The sequence below is a fragment of the Conger conger genome, chromosome 5 (assembly GCF_963514075.1).
Source record: "Conger conger chromosome 5, fConCon1.1, whole genome shotgun sequence".
In the NCBI taxonomy this organism is placed as follows: Eukaryota; Metazoa; Chordata; class Actinopteri; order Anguilliformes; family Congridae; genus Conger; species Conger conger.
In genome coordinates, this window is record NC_083764.1 from 47,943,192 (window position 1) to 47,963,656 (window position 20,465).

A 20,465-nucleotide genomic window follows, 5' to 3' on the forward strand; every position below is an offset into this window, starting at 1 on the left:
GGGGGGAGGGTAAGTGGGAGTGGATGACAGATGAGGCTGTCATTTGCTGCTATGGGTTAATGAGGTGTAATTTTCTGCTGTGTGACAGGCTGTTCTCATGTCTCACCAGCCAGCTCTTCCCCAGTCTGGTGGAGTATCTCACCATAGTTTGTGTAGAACTGTGAAGTATATAGTCATATATTGTGGAAGAATGAACAAGCAGAAAAGGAAGAAAGCAGAAAGCAGAAAACATACAAGTCCAGAGGCTGTCCCGAAACGGTAAACTAAGATGAATTACGCTGGTAACCCTCCACTGACCAATCATGGCTAGGTTTCATGAGACCTGGATCCAACGGAGTTGGGTTAATCAATCAAACCTGCCAGACAGCACTTAGCAGGCAGTCTTGGCCATATTACCTGAATCAAAAAATATATATATTCCATACTATATGAATTTACTTGTCAGCTAAGATCATTGTAGCATTGTGAATTGATATTAATGTGCCAACAAAACGGACCTCACAGTGAATTTAATTGTGTGGCTGCTTTGCTCTGATGTTCAATTGATGGATGTAGTGATCCACTATGGAAGAGGCTAAAGCAGGGACTGACATTATGTGTGTTATCTGCTTCAGTGGCTCAAAGCCACCCAAAGAGGTCCTCTGAAAAATACATCCTAGGGATAATTCATCATCATTCAAGCCAGTTGGTGGCTTTTTTCCCAGGAGGTTGTTGAGGAAATGATTATGCCGGGCTTGTTCACCAATAGAACTGATTTCTATTATGGGACAGTTTCTCTTTGAGCAGTGAGTTTTGAATGGGAGATCTAACAAACCTGACTTCACACGGACAGCATTGTACTTTCCTGAACTAGCACATGCTGCAGCATAACGTCCACTGGCAAAGACCCCCACCCAGCAGTGATTAATCATTTAATATTTATAAATACTGCAATAACTATACAATTGAAAAGCTCATTTTAAACAGATGAAAACTACAGAGTATATACAGCTATTTCAGAACGTTCGATAACTAAGGGCTCCCGATAGCTAACGGATAAACACACTCTGCTGTAAAGTGGGTTCCTCCCCCTCATAGGTGACCAAAGATCTGGTTTTGCAGTTGCTTAGATTTCCCTATAACTCCAAGCAAGACAGTACAGAGGTATAACCAGGGTCTCCTAACCAAGATGGTTTAGCGACATTTGACAAAAATAAATGTGTATAAATATCATCATGAGAATAAGGGTACGCATTTCCCATTCAAGCTCCAAGTATTTGCCATGTTATCACAGCTTGGTGACACGCTCAGTGAGGTTACACCCTTCTGTAAAACCCAGCCGGAAATCACCAGTGCACCAGTGTAATGGCTCTATAGCTGGACTGCGTCCAAGCCCCACCCTTCACTGCTGTGATTCTGCCCAGTGCCTACGACTGGCCTCCCACTCCCCTGAGTCTATCCAAGGCTTATTTATTTGGGGGACCATTCCACCCCCCCAGCCCTCACAGGATGTCCTTGGCGGTGTTAATCGCAGCGATCCATCTCTTTGGCAGGACGTCCGAGCGGCCTCACGCGCGGGATTAAGACGAGATGGCCTCCTCCGATAGTGGCGCCGGTTCACGTGTCCCTTGGCTGCGATTACAATGCACCACGGCATCATTCACCAACAGCCCGCCACTATGACCGTGCAGCAGAAAACAAAATGGCCTCCTGCGGTCTTTATAGTGATTGCACTAATCAATTTCAGGTTGATAAGGACGTTTGAGTACTCTTTCTCTTCTCCATATCTCAAAATATTCACCCCATTTAGAATTCAGTTGAAAAAACAATGACATGATAAAATATGCCAGTAAACTTTTTTGTACATTGTGTATAGGTATTGTGATAAATATTTAAATATGGATATCTGCATATGTTGCAAACAGCTGACAACCACACAGTATCCACCAAAAATGTAATTATCTTTCTAGCACTCGATAAGGGATTATAAATGCATAATATTTCATATTAGCAGAAACTTCCAATAGGATCACAATTGCAAAGGAACAGATTTAACAGATTCCACACAACATCACCATAACAAATGGCCTAAGTCAAAATGTCAAGCACTTCAATCTGAAAATTATAATCCTCCATTGGATAAAAAGCAAATGATGCCTCATCATAAGAGCTCTATTCTTACATTTTATGGAATAGACTTCTGGGAAGTGTCAGATCGGTCATCTGAAATTGAATAATTCTTTTCCCGAGCAAGGCAGACAAATTGAGTTGAGGATTAAACACTTGTTCTTTTGGTCTAACACTGAGAATTTGAAATCTTCAGTGGAGTCTGCATTAAGAACTTGTCATGGTGGCAAATTAGATGCAGGACAGGGTTATAATTAGCTGCTGGATGACTCGCCCAGTTAATACACTGGGTTCCAGTGTAGTTACATAACTGGTTTTGAATCCTAACCATGACTGCACCCACAGTGGCTAATAGCCCCACAGGATGGCACTCCACGGACTGCTGCTTAGCCCAGTGGAAATGTCTCAGTGGAACTGTCCTCTCATTCTCAATGGTTACGATCAAGGACGATTATGCAGAATCAAAGATGTACATAGACGGGCTGCTGAAGAGTAAGTCACTGATGTTGTACTATGATCCACAATCCAGAATGTAATTCTAACTGGTGCTAGTTCAAATTGAGGCCATGCAACATTTTTGTGGAGCTTAATTGGCCAAAGTATCAATAGGATGGGAGGGAACAGCAAATTCTGTCTCAGGCCCTGACAATCCTGACGGTGGTCATCCCAAGGCCACATAATGCGCTGTATGTAATATTGCGTACGTATGCATAATCAGACTTTCAAATCGACTGCCATGGTTGCCTGGTAACTGCTTCAAAGTAATGGCACGATTGGGGCAAAATAAATAAAATGTCTTTCTAATCCCAACTTTATGGATTTTTTTTTTTCCTTCTCTTAGAAAAACATAATTCAAGCTCAGATGTGAGAGGAGGTTAATGCTCAGACTACCCGCTTTGCTGGGAAGGGTTTCACAGTCCTTCACCAGGTTGGGAGATTAGACAGACAGGGACAGTCTGTGGATTCGACTGTGGACTGCCTTCTCTCACCTCATTGGCTGGTGAAGCGTGGCTTCAAAGTCGCGGTGTTAACAAAGCACTGATAGATCTGAACTTATGTGTAGTGCATCGTGTCCTGGGGGTTCAGGGACATCTTTCCCCCTTTGTGTCTTTTTCTTGCCACCCTCTCCTAGTACTACTGATCTCCTGGTGCCAAGATAATTTGGAGCAAGATAATGTTGAGGGAGAAAATTGCATTATCCTCTTCGAATCACAAGATGGTTGTCCCGGGGCTCTGTTGCTCACCATGACAACGGTGGACTGAAGCCCTGCGGGAGGGCATTTTCAATTTTGTAGGGCTGGAAAAAAAATAATTTTAAAATAAAATAAAATACGGCACCAAAACCGAGCATGTTTGTTTTCTCTTGCCTGTAAATCTTGACACCTGAGAAAAGCTGGTAAAATGGAGTACCTTCTCATCTTCGTCAATATCCTCCTCCTCTTTGGCTGCATCCAGGTCAGTGACTCCCCGGTTGAACTCGTCTACTGTGCTGTCTGGCAGAGGCACTTCCTCCGCGTCGATATCTGTCTCTTCAGCCGCCTTTTTCTCCGCACCTGTTAACTGCCGGGCTGAGGAATGAAGACACGCCATCATAAAACGCATCACACACACTCCACCGAACAAAAGTGAAACATAAGTGAAGTGACACCCCTGCGATTCAATAAGAAAAAAGAAAAAACAGGGGTTGAAAAGCCAGCGGTTTATTAATTTATGAACTGCGTGGCATGTAAGAAAAAAGCCCAGAGAAAGCAAAAGGTCTCACACAGCACTTGTAAAATCCATCAGAGTTCTCCGACTTGCTGTGCCTGCGGTTTAAGAGGAACGTCAATACCTTTCAAACGAGAGCTTTAGCTGGGGTATATTGTAGAATCCGCACCAACAAGCACTCTGCCCGTAACAAACAGCACTTTCACATAGCTGAGTGATAAGAGATTCCTGTGTTCTCGTGTCAAAGCGTGTGGGGGGCTCAGAGGGAACTGCCTTCGAAAGGTTATGCTAGCCAGATAACAGCTGCCATAGCAATTAGGAGGTGGACATCTTAATGCAGTTCCCTTTGTGAAAATAAAACAAAATCCCCCTTTTAACTGGAGTATTTGTTAACAGTCTTTGTACGTGCAGTGAACGAACAGGTGTTATTATGAGCGTCGACGTGAGACACGGTCCTAATGACGGTCCCGTATCAAGAGCTGTTCTGGGTCTCCCTGTAGTGGGTGTACACTGGAGCAGGTGTCGAACAGGTGTGATGTCGCGTGGGTCACCTGGCCCGGAGTCGGGGCTGGCTTTCTCGCTGTCTCCGTCTTCCTGTCCGTCAGCGTTCTGCTGAGTGTGCTGGAGGCTCAGTTTGTGACACACCTCGAAGGCCTGGCCTACTGTTCGCACAATCCGCATGGCCTGGCTCTGGGGGAGCGGTGAGGAAACAGGGTGTCATGGGTGGGGGGTCATTAGCCCCTATATGAAGCATTAAGCACTGCTGCCAGCCAGATGAGCGGCCATTTTGTGTCAATTTTTTCACATTAACCCATTATGGATTAAGGCGCCGTACAGAAAACCCACAGAAAGGCTTAGGAATCACAATGCATTTCAACAGTTATGTATCTTGAAAAACGGGCATTAACAAATCTGGTGTCGCATCCGTCTGTTAAGGGAGATGTAACACACAGGTCGCATCCGTCTGTTAAGGGGTTATTTTAAAGAAATGCAATGAACTTGAATGTGGATCTGGAGGAAATGACTTCTGGGTACAACACCACCAGCATTGGCATACTGTACAAATGCAGACATACTGTACAAAAAAATCACAGCATCACGATAAGCCAGACCTGCAGCTAATGTGAAATGGCACAAATTATTAAAGGTGAAAGCATGTACCTCAGAATCATTTAAGATATTAGTACCCATTCAACTCCCTAGTATTTTAATACTCCACGTAACTCTTTGCAAGTTTAAAAAATTTTTTTTTTTGTTTCATAAACAAGTCCAAGGAACTGACCTGCTACTAATGTGAAGTAAAATCATATGAAATTAGACTCAAAAGCAATAGTAAAAACAACAACAATGGACAAAGTACAATCAATCCTTACTGTTGCCTAATCTCTAATAAGATGAAGACTACAGCTTATCAATACAAGGTTATCAATACACAATTATGCATTAGTTATCAAAAGACAATTAGCCTGGTCATTTTATAATGAGTACTTTGAGTGATTTTTGGAGCTTGACACTCATGAATATTGATGCTGCTCAGTTTAATGAACCGGAAAAGCTCTCCAAACTCAGGAGACTGATTACATCTTTGAAGTCTCGGAACAAAAGGAAACCTTTTCCCCAATAGACTACCCTGTCCTACAAATGCGTTTTCACACCAAAAAATCGATACGACTCTCTAAAATTAAATGAGGGAGAACAAAGCCGGACTGACACCTCTGTTATACACCGTGCACTTCCTTTTTTATCCACTAGCCATATGCCCTTTTATGCAGGCCCAAGGTTCACCCATGTAAGTGTATCCATAATCATTGTCAATTATGAACCAATATGCGTGTCCCTACAATGTGTATTATCTTCAAGGCCTTCTACAACGGACAATTTAACCTGGTGACATTTCAATGGATCAGTGGCATGATGAACAACAGCCTTCTGAGAGTCTATTAATAGGTTGCAAGATACTACTCTGCATAGTTGAGTCAGGACAACATACCCATTTTATCTTTCAGTCGATTGTGTAGCTATATGATAAAGGTCTATTTTCTTTCAAAGGCTCTGTGGTTATGGACAGTTCTCTGTAATTGAATATGGATCAAAGCTCTCACCCTTAACAATCATTTGGATTCAATTGCAATAATTTTATCAGTGGAGTGCATTAGCAGGTGCCAGTGATATGCACATAAACAGAAAACACATTAATATTATGCTTTTGACGCCAAGGTTTGATTGTGAGAACATGACTTCAAAAGGAAATGTAAATGGGTCCTTTGCTTTTCCTGTGATCGCTGTGCAACCACAATTATAGATGTTGGGCACCTACAATTTTATGAATTCTGGATATTAATTAAACTAGTAAATAGGGCAAATCATTCCATGCTCCACCATCACTCCACAGCCTCAACAAAATGCAAACATATTTTAGCAAGAGGATAAAAAAACTTTGACTAATTGCATAATGCATGTCCTTCGTCTTCATGAAATCAGAAGGCATAAAACACAGTGCATCTATAACTACACATTTTAACCAGAGACAACGGTTAATCAGTATCTGAGTATCTGTATCATAGTTTATTTACATTAATCTGCTAATATATCAATTGGATAGATCCTGCCATGGTTCCCGACACCTCTACCTGAAAACAGATTGCTAATGAGAGCCTCTCTCTCGTTGCCAACTGTTTCAAGTAGCCTAATGCCAACCGTTGCATTCTATATTTGGCAGGTGCCACAATCTTTCCTGCAACTGTAAACATTCTCAAAGCACACTCAAGTGTCATTAACGATGGGGTATCTGTCCTCACTGACACCAAAAGCTGGTTCCCAAAGGTGCTGTTACTTAACGCTCTCCTGGTAGAAGTTAATACTACGCCTCAATCCCTTCTTTTTTTATTACTGGGGAGAACCGCCAGGCCTTTTCAAAGGAGTCTTAGCCCCAGCTAATTAGAGCCAAAGGCTTGACTTTGGATCTGGCGGAAAGCATGCGTCTATGTGTCTGTCTGAGGGCAAGGTGCGCAGAGGAGAAAGCTGCAAACGAGTCAAAGCACATTTAAACTTTAATTTAGCTCAAAAAGAACAAAGAAATTCAAACCCCACATGCTGATGAACCCTCGGTGTAATTAATCCAATTAAAACCCGAAAAGCCCACAAGTGGATTTAAACATCAAATATGTCTTGCGTGCACCCAAGTACATTTAATTCCTCAGGAGCGAATTTGACTTCTTCCTTCTGTGCCAAATATGCAACTGATGGCAGGGGAACAAAGGCAGCTCGGCCAGCTGTACCACATCCTGTCTGACTGACCACGCCCCAGACTGGCACAGGATCAGTGCACAGCAGCACAGCACGGGGCTTGTGCCCTGCCTCAAAACAAACAACAGCCATGTGCTGAATGCGTCTGTGCCTTTCAATTACATTAAGTAGTAAGGGACACCCTGCAGGCTAGTTGTTAAGGTACAAGACTGGGACCCGCAAAGTTGGAGGTTCAATCCCTGGTGTAGCCACCATAAGATCCGATGTTGGGCCCTTAAGCAAGGCCCTAAACCCCCTAAATGATCTAAAAGAATCAGTTAAATAACATAAAATGTAATGTAAAGTAGTCCTCAGTCCTGGTGTTGGAGAGCCAAAGGGTCTGCTGTTTTTTTTATTTCCAAAAGAAAAGAAAAACAGATTCCAGTTGAGTTCAACAGAGTTCAACAGATCAATTGAGCGAGGAATGAGTCATCATTAATAAGCAGATCGAGTGGATTGGCAGGGCCACAGGTATTAAGGACAACCGCTTCATTAATATCCTTCATCTACCGGCTTCATTTCACAGCGATGCTGATGGCTTTGCTTCCTGGACGCAGCCTACTTTGTTGCCGTACTCCAACCACAGTACACAGAGGGTCAGTGGGTAACACTATCAAAGGGGGACCTGTGGTGGGTGGAGTGTGGGTGGGGGAAGAAGGGTCATACCTTCTTTTTTGATTTGAAGACATTGCAGCGGAATACATTGCTCTGCCCATCCCTCGCGATGTAACTGAAGATCTTCAAGTCCTGCGAGTCATGTGAAACATAGAATATCCTGCAAACAGAAATAAAGGTCGATATTCAATAATGCAACCTGTCATAACTGAGCAGGAAAGGGATTGCCCAGCCCTCACAGTGCAAACACTTTCAGTGAGGTCTGACATCAACAAGCATGCTAGTATAGGTTTTCCTTTATTGATGAATTACTGATTTTTGGATTCTGCAGAATAACTCCATAGCTTAAGGCAGAAGACTAGTATTGGGACACTGTGCAGACAAGAACTTCATGGAAGCAGTGATATTACACAAGGTGATCTTAGAGCTGCCTACCGCATGACCGGACAGCCTACAGAGAAAACTTTCAGCACTTTTAATGAACTGCAAATTTGAAACAGGGTGGAGAGATCCATCTGAAATCCAGGCAGAAAATATTTTCATCTTTTACCATGATACCCATCTTCCCGAACATGAAGAAATTCCCACAGGGGAAGAGCTAATTTAGGGTGCCTACTTTACAGGGCCGTGTATGGTTCTGTAGCTATGCTATACATAACCAGACAGACTGAATAACAGGAAGGGAAGGCTTTTCAGTGCAGGGAGGGAAGGACGATGATTAGCTTGCCAATCAGGGAGCATCATCTGCTCTGCAGAAAATGTCTGAGCATTAGGCCTTTAGTCTGGAGATCACACCGGCTTCAATCAAGCCATCCGAATGACATAAAATTTGCATTCTGTGGGAATCCACTTCAATGAGAACCAAGCTTTTTTTTTCTTCTTTTCATTAAATCCGAAAGCACTCGAGGCGATTCCAACTAGCAAATCATAGCATGATTGAAATTGCACCTCAGACTTATCTGTTATTAAAGCTAGAGAACAACAGCGGGGTCAATTGCCGTTATGATTTACCAGCCCCAATGATAAAAAGTTATACAAGAAACGCTGTGGCTTGAGGCCTTCTTGACCACTCTATGCGAATAATAGGTGCTTAGTCATACTCCTGTTAGGTTTTGAGAAACTACTGTTGCTTCTGTATGCTGAATATTTCAACTGAAGGCTCAGGTCTCTATCACTGCCATCTAAATTACTGTGGGAGGGAGTACTTATTAGGGCGTGGAAGAACAGAGCTCCCTGAACACAGTACTGTGCAGAGAGCCCCTTCATTAACAATGAAAACAAACAGAACTAAGCAATTGCTTCATGGTTTCATTCCTTTTTTCATTTTCATGGTGGGGACATTCAGCCAATAATAAATACCACGCTGGAGTTATAAAAATGTAGTCTGAACAGATATTGAACCATTACAGCATCTTATCTTCAGGGAAGTGAAACTGAGACCACAAATTTAATCTTAATTAATGAGAGCTTAATTTAATATGGATATTCAGCAGTCTCCCGAAAACTGGATCGAGTGAAGTTTGATTATCGCTGCTAAAAAAACCCCAGTGACATTTTAAAATCTGTGGTCTGTGAAGTCACAGCAATTAGCCAAACTCCTAAGGTTCCTAAAGCAGGGTCACTGTTCACACTGCAGAGACCCACAAACTGTCTGTGAGCATCGAAAAACACTCCAGAGACCTGAAAACAGTTCCTCATTACCACCATGGCATTCAAACTGGGGACGAACTACTACAGTTTTTGCCCCAAAGCCTAATTAATATGGGTAAGTTTGCAGTCTATGAAGACCTTTTCCTGTTCCCTAGTCTGGACAGAACACAGTGTGCACAAAGTGCAAACAAATAAGCAAACCATCAGTCTAAAAAACAAAAGTAAGACTAAAAGCTAATGTTTCTCCACTGTGACCCAATTGCATCCACTTGCCACCATCAATAAGCAAAGGCCACCGGGAGGGCAAGAGCCAAGACTTTTGCTGAATCCTGCCTCTTGATGCTGCTTAGAGAAATGATAGACATTTTAAATTGGTAATGGTCAGGAGAGGAATTGCAGCAACAAACACCCTCAAATCACAACACTGTTTATCCCTCCCCCATCTATGTGAATGCGCTGACTTTGAAACACGATTAGCTATGGCAATTAGAACCAATTTTCAACCAATGAGCTTGAATTATTGTACAGCTCTACAATGTTTTGGTACGAGTGTCAGTCTGGCAATTTTACATCTTGAAACCCTGAATTTAAGGACTATAAAACACAGGTATAGGGTGAGTCAACACGTCAGTGAGCCTTTTTCAATGATAGGAAGGGATTTACAATGGTCTTGTAACAATATATTGTCTCAAGGGTAAAAAATTACCCGCCACTAACAGCAGATAAAACCCCCTAAATGATCTTTTTTTCAACTTTTAAAGTTTGATGTTTGTGATGAGTGACAGGATGTTTCTTCATGCAAAACACATTTGGGGTTTAAAATTCAGTTAAGCTGCTATATTTTAGGGGTTTAGTGAAGGCGGGTCATTTTTTACCCTTCGGACAAGGGGAGTATACAGAATGTTAAGACTACATAAGGGTTAACACAAAAATCTACCTCTTGTACCTTTAAGTAAAAGTATTGATCTGATTACTGAACTTGAGCTGGAAGGGAATGAACTTGCAAGGTTGAGGAGCCTAATTTCAACAAAGTTAGCAGCCATAGCAAGAGAGCAACGGCAAGCCCCCTAATTAGCTGCTGCAAGTCAGTACCCCCCCCCCCCCCCATTCTCACTAACCATCATCAGAAGTGAAGTGGATTAAGTGGGTTTCCCTAGACGCTATTTCTAAAGGTTGCTGCAAGTAATATTGTTGTTAATTTGCCAATTAATTATTCAGCACAATAGAGACAGGATTGAGGACTTCGTGTCCGATTCACCCTTCTAAACTTCAGCCGCCTTGTCAATGTGCAGCAGCCTTGAGCATTTCAAGTAATGTCGATGCCGTTTGAGTAGGGGCCCAATGCTTATCTTTGTCAACAATTCAAGTTATATAAAACGCTTGAAAGATTCCTCAAACTGAGTGCAGTCGCAGGGTCTGCTCTTTCAGTAGGAATTTAAACCTCAACCATTTTGAGCCTCCATTATTGATTGTATTGAAGCTGCGGTTTGTTTCTTGTTTTAAAAATATATACATTAAAAAAAATATATATACATTTTGTTGTTTTAAAATAAAGGTCACATGTCTCTTTTTAAAATGTGAGGTTATTAGGTACCCTACAAAATTCATTAACAGTTTATTGCATTGGATGGGCAACTTTCTAGCTAAATGCCAAGCTTCTTTTGAAGACACTTCAGGGTAGCCACAGCAAAAGCCACAATGACCTTCACTGGGTCAGGCTGAATTACCACAGCATGGCTAGATCCAGCCAACTGTGTACACTGAAATACCACCAGCAAAGAAAGCCATATTCTAAAAGCTGATATGTCTTAAACATTGTACCCAACCCAAGTACTGGGGACACCATCACCATGCGATCACACATATTCATTTTGCTTAACTGGGTCAATTTAAATGTAGATTTCAGACATTCAATTGGCTATATATTTACTGAGCTGATTTAGGTAACACACTTTAGGCTTGTGGGTAAGTAATGGAGTCCAGTCTTTTTGGTTCAGTAGTTTCCCTGACACTTGTGCCTGAGAGAACCACAGCAGTACAGCTTCCTGCTGTAACTGCAGAATATGAGTACGCAGAAGGAAACAATGAAAATATGCATATGGACATGACAGCGAAAACACATACACACAGACAGCATATGCATATGCAGTGCACACAACTACACACACAAACATGTCAAACACAATCTGAGAAGCATGAACACATTCATTAACCTGGAATATGTTGAAACTGCTCATATCATACATAGCCAACCAACTACAGCCTTCATTCATTTTTTCCCCCAGTCCAGAGCTTTGCCATTCAGCACTGAGTATTAATCCCAGTGGACCCAGTCTACTAATCTCCCTGTAATTACACAATTTACACCCAGATCAAAGCCTTCATCCTCCCATTACAGCCTGCATGCTTAAAATCATGCTCTGCCAGACCTTCATCTCGGGCTACACATCCCAAAGCTAGCCGCTCTGTATGGCACTTCAGATACCTCCTGTCTGTGACAATTTCGCTGTGGTGTTCTGGGTGAAAATATTACAGTGATATGCATCATCAAAATATAACTGCATTCAATGCACATACTGTCTGTGTCAGGAGAGTCTTGTGTGGACACAATCCTATTGTTTAATCCGCATTTGCCAACAAAACACTGTGAAATCCCACAAGGCTTCAAAAAAATTTGTTAAGCTTTATTCGAGCTGAATTTGTTTCCAAGTGGGTTATAAGTAAGGTCGTGAAGATTTTGAAATGTATTGTCTCGTCAATTCATAAGGGATTAACAATTTATATAATTCATCCTAAATTACAACAGATACAGTAAATTAAACCTCACTAACTGCGCTCCCACAAGAAAAAAATAACAGGACACCAAGCAGCGACTTGAAATCTGATTCCCAGTTGCCAAACACCAAAGCAAACACATTCCATACGTAATTACATTACTGCAGGGTCCATTTGAACTGGAAAGTTATTACAGACAGACTTCTGATTTTGGGAAAAGACAGAAGATAATTTGCTCAGGTTCGGTGTTACTACATTCCAGGCTTAAAAATGAAGATTAAAATCACGCATTCTGTTGTTAATCACTTAAGTCACATAACCTTCCTTGCTGAAACTAATCCAGCTCAAATAGGCCTTTTGAGTTATGAGATCATTATGACAATTAGAGATTAGAGCTTATGTCTATGTCAATAAATCTTAAATAATTTTTACACAACACATCATAAAACTGCATTGAAATACTGTATATAAAAAGGTAAGTTACAGCCTGCAAATTTCTTTGCTTTTGTCAAATCCACCAGTTTGTATTCAATCATTCATGCCAAGCTATTTTGAAAGTATTCATGTATATATTCATGTATTCAAATTCAACTAGCTCATCACCAAGAGTAAATATGTATTGTGGAGGGGAAAAGTGCAGAGAAAGACATTTTGGACCCTTGACACAATTTCTCAAGCGTAAAGATAAGGATTATTTCTATGGTGATACTGATGCACTGAATCATGGTTGTGGGAACTGTCAGCAGGCGATCCGACTGGTATGAGGAAAATGTAAATGTAGCTCCCAATGAGGTCTACTGGTTGGTGCAACCAGTTAGAACCTAGATGCAGTGGTGGACCACCTTGAGAACCAAATCCCATTGGGGAGTCACTGTCTCAAGAAGTGTTACACTTAGCCTCATTGCAAATAATAGGCACTTATGGTCTATCTGAGTCAACTGCACAAGAATAAAATAGCTGTACAGCACAGCTGGTGGGCTGCAGGCAAAAAAATACATTATCGGAGAATGTATATGCTAGTCTGTATACTTTCACAAAATGGTGGAGCACGGTAGATTGATATAGGTTTATTATGTCAATAAATGATGGAAATGATATAGGTAAAAAAAAAAAGTCATTTGCCAAATTACCATTTCAGATGATGTGGATTGAAGAACTTGAGATTTATACAGTATGTGAGTAAAACTGGGCACCACGGCCAGTGAAATTAGAATGTTTTTAAATATTCTTACAGTTAACCAAGCAAATTGTACATCTGACTATAAAGGCTGATAACTCTCACTTATTACCTGTCCGACACTTTCCCTTTTCTCAGAAAATGTAGGCACTGCCACTAAGTGTACAAAGATGAATACAGTTTTAATTGGTTTTCCATAATGGCACAAATTCTCATAATGCTTTGTGGGAAGCCCTTCATTCTTGAGACAGAAATAATTTTGCTCGAACACGATAAGAACAAGACTGCTTACGCGCATATCTAGATGGATGGCAATTTAAAACAAACTGAACAGCCACAGGCTTTAATTAATTGCTCAAAACAAAAAAAAAGATAAATAACAGGCCTTACAAATCTAGTTATTTAGCATTTCTTTCTTTCAAGAAAACAAACCGCAGCTGTGTAAAAACCTGACATTCTGACAACAAAGCAGAACCACAACAATAATTATAAATATATAAATATCCACGTTGAGGATTTGCTGACCAGGCATCGTTTGGACAAGGGCACCTTTTCATATTTTAATGGGGCAGATGGAAGCTGGGCATATCTTCAGGCATTGCCTGTTTTTGTTCTTATTAGATGGTGCTGATGTACTTATTGGCCTGGTTTTCTGGATTGAGACCAAATATGAGACATAGCCAGAACTTTTAGCCTGTAAATGCCCAGCCTTTGGAAATAAGGACTTACATGGACAAACCCCTTCTTGACCTTCTTTAAGCTTTGTACATGATTAAGGTTGAAAGAAGGATGCACTGTTTGCAGTTATTACATTTGTCATTTATATTTTCATAGCAAATGCTAACCCCAATATTAGTTGGAGTTTTAGCAACGCCATCATAATCGCTCAGTTCAGTGCACCTCAGTAAGAATCAATCAGACAATCAATCCTTTATTAGTACAGCACATTAACACCTTTCAGAGGCACCATATAAAGATTAAATGACTGGTTCTAGAATTGATCCTTGGGGGACACCACATGCAACACAGAAGAATGCTCACCCAAATTAACAAAGGAAAGGTCCTGTTAGGTAGATCCTAAAGAGCGGTGCCAGTGACACCCACCCATTTTTCAAGACTAAGAGAATGGTATGGTCAACGGTGTCAAAGGCACTGTTCCAGTTCCAATAACAGAACAGAGAAAAAGACAATACAGAAAAAAAGAACAGACAAGCTCTTGGCATCAGCACTCCACCTGAGGTCATTTACTACCCTTACAAATGCAGTCTCTGTCCTGTACCTGCATCTAAAACCAATATCATTGCATCTTAACACTACAAAGGCCAAAGCAAATGCCATCAGGCATTTGGACTTTCAAACTAAAATTATCCAACAATGCAATACTCTCCTCCTTCCTAGATTTTTCCTCAATATTTTGGCTTTCACAGATTACTGTGAATAACTGTGAATTTATTTAATGAACACAATTTGCTTTATTTTCATCACAGAAATCTCCTTGCCAATACACAGCAGGTACTGGTACCCTGTTGTGAATGTGTTGCTCTCATCCATGCTATACAGCAATTGAATGGTTGATGCATTGCTGCAAACTGATCAATGAACCGCTCTAGAAACTAATTTTGCATATATAATCAAACAATGAAAAAATCTTGTTTTAATGAATGATTAATGATGATGGGTATGAATAATTCTGGGTGTTGTAGTTTTCTTTAGGGTACTTTATTGTATGTTGTTCTGGATGAAAGCGTCTGACAAATGACAAAATGTAATGTAATGTAGTTTTAGAAACTATGTTCACCTTATTGTCGGCTCTTCTCTGAAACTGAGACTTTTAATAATTCAGAATAGACTGCAGGATGGTGATACATAAAGATAACTGTGTGAAACAGATGTCTGTGCGGTCCCTGCTTGTACAAAAGAAAAGATGAGTTTTTTCTGTGGAAATGATGAGGAGGTAAGAAGCAAAAATAAATTGTAGATCTGGGCATCCCGACAACTGACCAATCCTGAATTCTTAGAGCACACAACCTGCTAAGGACCTTTTTGGGCCTGGGTGGTCCTGAGTTTCCAGTTAAGGACCTTGTTTTTCTTTGTGCTTTGCCCTGACAAATGATAAAAGGCAGAGACATGACCAGACTGAGCCAGTGGGAAGTGGATGCACCAGGCAGCCAGCAGGCTGAAAACTCAGGGCTAACACCCAGGTCTCTCTTCAGACAACAGCTTCACAGGAACTCAGGCCATGACTTGAGAGGTACCTCTCCTCAAAAACGAAATGTTGGAATATTTAATGTTACATCTGGGTTGCTGGGAGCAATAAATCGGGAAAGTATAAAATAAGAAATTGAGTGGGGGAAAGAAAAGTGTTGTGCATCTCGCGTAGAAATCGCTTGATCCGCCTCTCGACACGGACCCCCGGGGTTTCTTCACTTGCAGGAAGGGAGATGAGAGGGAACCTGTTCTCCTTCCCCCGCCGTCTGACTTCATTAATAAATACATAAGCGCAGCTCTCATTCGATTCCACTACAGATGGGGGTTTCCAGCTCTACTACCTGGCCCCTTGCCATGTTCTGTGTCTTGCCAGCTGCGAATGCATCCTGTTAAATCCTATTGCATTCTCATGAATACAATGTTTTTCAGAAAGTGATTCTGTAGTGACAAAATATCCCCACAATTGAGTAGTGATGAGATTTAGGTGATGGTCGAATGTGAAGATTCCAGTAATTGCGCTGCTTACTTAAAACCATACATTTTTATTTCACCTGGTAGAACTTTAACAGAATGGATTTTAATGGATAGATAAAGAATGCACATCCAAATTTGATGAGCTGTGCAAAAAAAGAAAAGGAAAAATAAATTTAGAAGTAGAATCCCACACAGCTCAAGGCTGGTGAAGTTAGCAAACCGCTATTTTGTTCATAGCTGGTGGGACACAGTGGAAGACATTAACCAGAGCAAATTCCTTGTATGTGAAAACTACTTGGCGAATAAAGTGATTCTGATTCTGATTCGATTTTGTACTCATTCAACAAGCAGGTGGATGGCCTAGGCTGTGGCAGTGTTGGTGTCTGAAACACCTGAATAAGACAAGTACAGAATATCTTATGACTAAACATTTTATACTTCATAATAGCCATTGAATGACACATTACAGACACTGGTGAGGTGAAGGGCAGCGGCTATAAAACTTGGAACTGCAGGTTTACCAGCAAAACAGCCATGTGCTTAAAAAGTTCAGTCTCAGCTTTAAGCTCAAAGTGATTTCATTTTCCTTGTGAATAGTAACAAAGGGATGTGGCTAAAGACTAAGCCATAGCCCTAAACACTCCTCTTACCCACTGAAGTCTCCTTGATAGACAAAGTGCACACAAACAGTAAGGAAGGAACTGCATAGCCCAGCTTGCTAATAGAACAGCTGTGGTTTGAACAGACATTTTGTAATGATCTCAATTCATTTAGGAAAAATATCCACAACAATAAAAGTCAAAATGAATGAGATTTTCATATGAATGTTTACTAGTGAAAAAAGAGGAAAAGAAAGTTGTGCAAAATGCATAAATGTTTAAATTGAAACATGTTCTTACCTGTAAATCGGGTCCTGCATCACCATCATTTTACTCTCGTCCCAAGTCCACTCCTTTTTCTGTCAACAATCAGATCAAATCACATCCATTAAAGCCAGGGCTGTAAATTCACATTTGACTTTTACTCTGAATAACCACAACAAAAAACAAGGTAACAACTACCTATAAGATCTATACAGATGTATATAAGATGCATTCTGTGATTTTTATTTCATTTTCTACTGCTAATCATGCTAATTTCACTCAAGGCATACCGCAAACACTTTAAGCTAAAAAAACAACACACCGAAAACACGCCGCAGACTGACATGAAATAAATCTTGAGGATGTAATCCGTATTGAGAATGGAAATAAGCGGCAGGTGTTGGGATAAGGTGATTGTTTTCTGATGGCCGTGGATGCGAGGTGTGAGAGCAGCTCTGCTGGAGAGCTTCAGTTGGATTACACGGCCTGTAAAATCAATAGGACGTGGCCAGCTTATTTAAGCGAGTGGTAGGAGGCCAGGGCCCATCCCACAAAATCAAGCTGCCATCATCCAGATGGGTCCAGGACAGGTTCAGCTCTTTCCCCAGTGCACGATTCAGACCTGCCGCAAAGCTTTGAGGGACTCCACCGCGCCCGTCAAAACATATCGACCATCTTAAACGTAAACTCATCCTGTGTGTGTGAGGGGGGTGCTTTCACAGTTAGTGTCTCTGACACAAACTGTAAGAGTGCTTGAAATCATTCGCAATATTGGCTTTGGCTGTGTCTTTAGAATGGAGTTACGACATGTTTCACTGCCAAGGCCAAATGTGAACAAATATGTGAGCAAGCTGAAGATACATCTACTCATTCTTTGATTTTGCAGTTGAGAGGTTAACAAATGTTTTTATTTGTCCTTCATTTCACCAGGTAGGTCAACAGAGAGAATTTAGACAAAACAAAGGGGTTAACATCTCTATTCTTTCATAAAAAGCCAAGGGGTCATCACCCACCACAGAGATTCAAAGTCTTGGCTCAATGTCTCATCGGAAAGACAGCACCTTCTAAAACACAGTGACCCAATCACTGCTCTTTTGCACTGGGTTTCTGTTGGTCCTGAGGGGGAAGTACCCGCTACTGATTTATCAACACCTCTTCTTGTGGCAAATTAGTTTTCCCAGGAGGACTCCCTTCCAAGTATTAACCAAGCCCACAGCTGCTTAGCTGCTTATGAGAAGGGCACAGGGAGGTATGGCTGGCATAAATGTGTGATTGAGTGAAATGCAGGCTAATGACAGAAAAAAAAAATATATTTAACAGTACTTATCATCTGCATGAAATAACATGAATATTATTCCCAGAGTGTTAAGTTAGCAGAATAAATTTATATATGTTTTGATTGAAGATTGATAGCAATGTTTTCAGTCAAAGAGAGTCAGGTCAGCTTTGAAGATGTTCATGTTGCACACGTTAAGGTTGGGCTCAGACCGGGGGGGTCCTGGGGTTTGGGATGGGCTCACGCTTAAATTTCAAACCCAAACAAAACTCTCACGACCCCTTCATTGGACAGAGGCCAAACCTGGGATTCCTCTACCATTCTTGGGAGAAACAGACGCCTGGAAAAATCTCATTAGGGCTCAAAGATGGAGTGCAGATAAAAAGGAGCCAATGGCCATATAAAAGCCACACAACAAAAGGTGTGAGGCCCCTGCAGTCTACACAAATGATCCATGTGCCTTTTAGTTCCCCCTTCTTTAGCAATTACTGTAAATTTCATTTGGCTTCAGGAAAACCTTTTGTGTGGCCCGTGTCATTTTTTAGAAGGCTAGTTACCTAGACAAAGAATCACTCTGTTTTAAGCGCTTTTCTTCATTTCAAAAGGGAAGCTATTTCAAACACTTTATTCTCCAATAGAGAGGCAACGGTGTGTGCATGTGGATGTTTGTACAGTTCAGCACATTGTAGCCTCTGTTTAACAGACCTACAAATCATGCAACCAAGACTTCCTCTTTTACAATGAAAGAAACATTCTTGATACAAAATCATACCAGGAAAGCATCACGACACCAGTGAGCCTGATTACTGTCAAATGTACGGTAACCATTCATTTTGCCTGATACTTTTCTATGTTAAGGAAGAATTAAAAAATGGATCTAAAAGATTAAGCAGCTGTATTTAACTCCTCTCCTTTGTTAATAACTGCTGCCAATGTGAATTAATGTCTGACGTAGAGATTCTGAAATTGCAAAAATAAGTCAATGACCCTAATCATGAATTAAGTATACCGTACACTGTAATCTTGCATGAATCAGCCTTTTCTTGTGACAAATAAATTATATTCATTCAGCTCCTGCTTTCTTCTTTTAAATTGGGGCATACATTCGTGATACAAATGTCAGACTGCTTTAATGGGGCGAGAAGCACTACGAGGGTTCAATCACCTGGATATCAGTATCAGAATGCAAAGTGATTGGTGAAGCTAGTGTTGCTTCTGCAACACAGCCGTCAGCTGCTATGCATCAGAATGCAAATGGGAATAACCGGAAGGTAAGAGCAGTCATCCAGCAGTCGGAGGGTTGCCGTCCCCTGAGCAAGATGCCTAACCCGCAATTGCTCCTGATGAGCTAGTTGCTGCCTTGCATGGCAGCCAATCGGTGTTGGTGTGTGAGTGTGTGTCAATGGGTGAACGAGAAGCATCAACTGTACAGCGCTTAGGATAAATTCATTCACAATTTTTACCATTTACCAAGACTCACTTTTTTTCTCTTCCTCAAGGCCACCTTGACGCCGTCCACAGAGACGATTATGTTTACTTTTTTCTTCTTGATGTTCTTCACTTTGAATTCATACTGTTGGAAAAGACAAACAATAATATATTGTTTAAACACATTATGTTAATTGGTGTGAACACAATACAGGCTTGTTTACAGGGTGTCTCCAAGAAACCAAATACTCTGACATGATTAAAATAAGAAAGAAATAATGTAGTAACCAGCTATTTTCACAAATTAGTGCATATTTGGCATGTACTATAAATACAACTCAAAAGATCTGAAGACTTGCAAATCTGTACCTTCATAGGACTGGCACTCCTTGAAAGGTGCAGATTTACAGAAATGCCAAATTAGTATGCTCCAATTTGAGAAAATTGCTGATTACTTGATTTTCTTTTTCTTACTAACATACTTAACCATCAAAAAAACAGTCTTCTGGAAGATCAAACTACAGTCTAAATTTTTCAGACTAGTAATACAGTATGTTTGAGGATGCGTCTATAACAGCTGCACATTTGTAGGGTATATGATGCGGTAAATTAAGTGAAAATCTCATGTTCAAAAAGTAGCCCATTTCATCCATGTTTCTTTAAATAACAAAAAAAATGTGTTTAATTTATCATATTTAGCTGCCAAAAACATAATAAAAGCTATATATACAGTAGGTTCAGTAGCTTTCTAATATATCATACACAAAAAAGATGCTGTTTTTATCTGTACAATACATGCAAAACAGGGCAGTACGGTCATCAGAATCAGTACTGGCCAATATGGCCAGAGAAATATTGAGAACAGCTCCAGAATTCCCATATCACTATTGCCATTTAAGAA

The 20,465-nt window shown here is 40.8% G+C and overlaps 1 protein-coding gene across 1 annotated transcript in view; it reads right to left on the reverse strand.

Annotated features, from left to right (window-relative positions):
- Nucleotides 1-20,465, reverse strand: part of LOC133128796 (carboxyl-terminal PDZ ligand of neuronal nitric oxide synthase protein-like) — a 67,688-nt gene that overhangs the window by 13,878 nt on the left and 33,345 nt on the right. The window contains exons 3-7 of the mRNA XM_061242588.1: nt 19,617-19,709; nt 16,897-16,955; nt 7,765-7,873; nt 4,365-4,503; nt 3,517-3,674 (exon numbers count right to left, since the gene is read on the reverse strand). Coding sequence (XP_061098572.1) covers nt 3,517-3,674; nt 4,365-4,503; nt 7,765-7,873; nt 16,897-16,955; nt 19,617-19,709 — 558 coding nt within the window. The remainder of the gene's footprint in view (nt 1-3,516; nt 3,675-4,364; nt 4,504-7,764; nt 7,874-16,896; nt 16,956-19,616; nt 19,710-20,465) is intronic.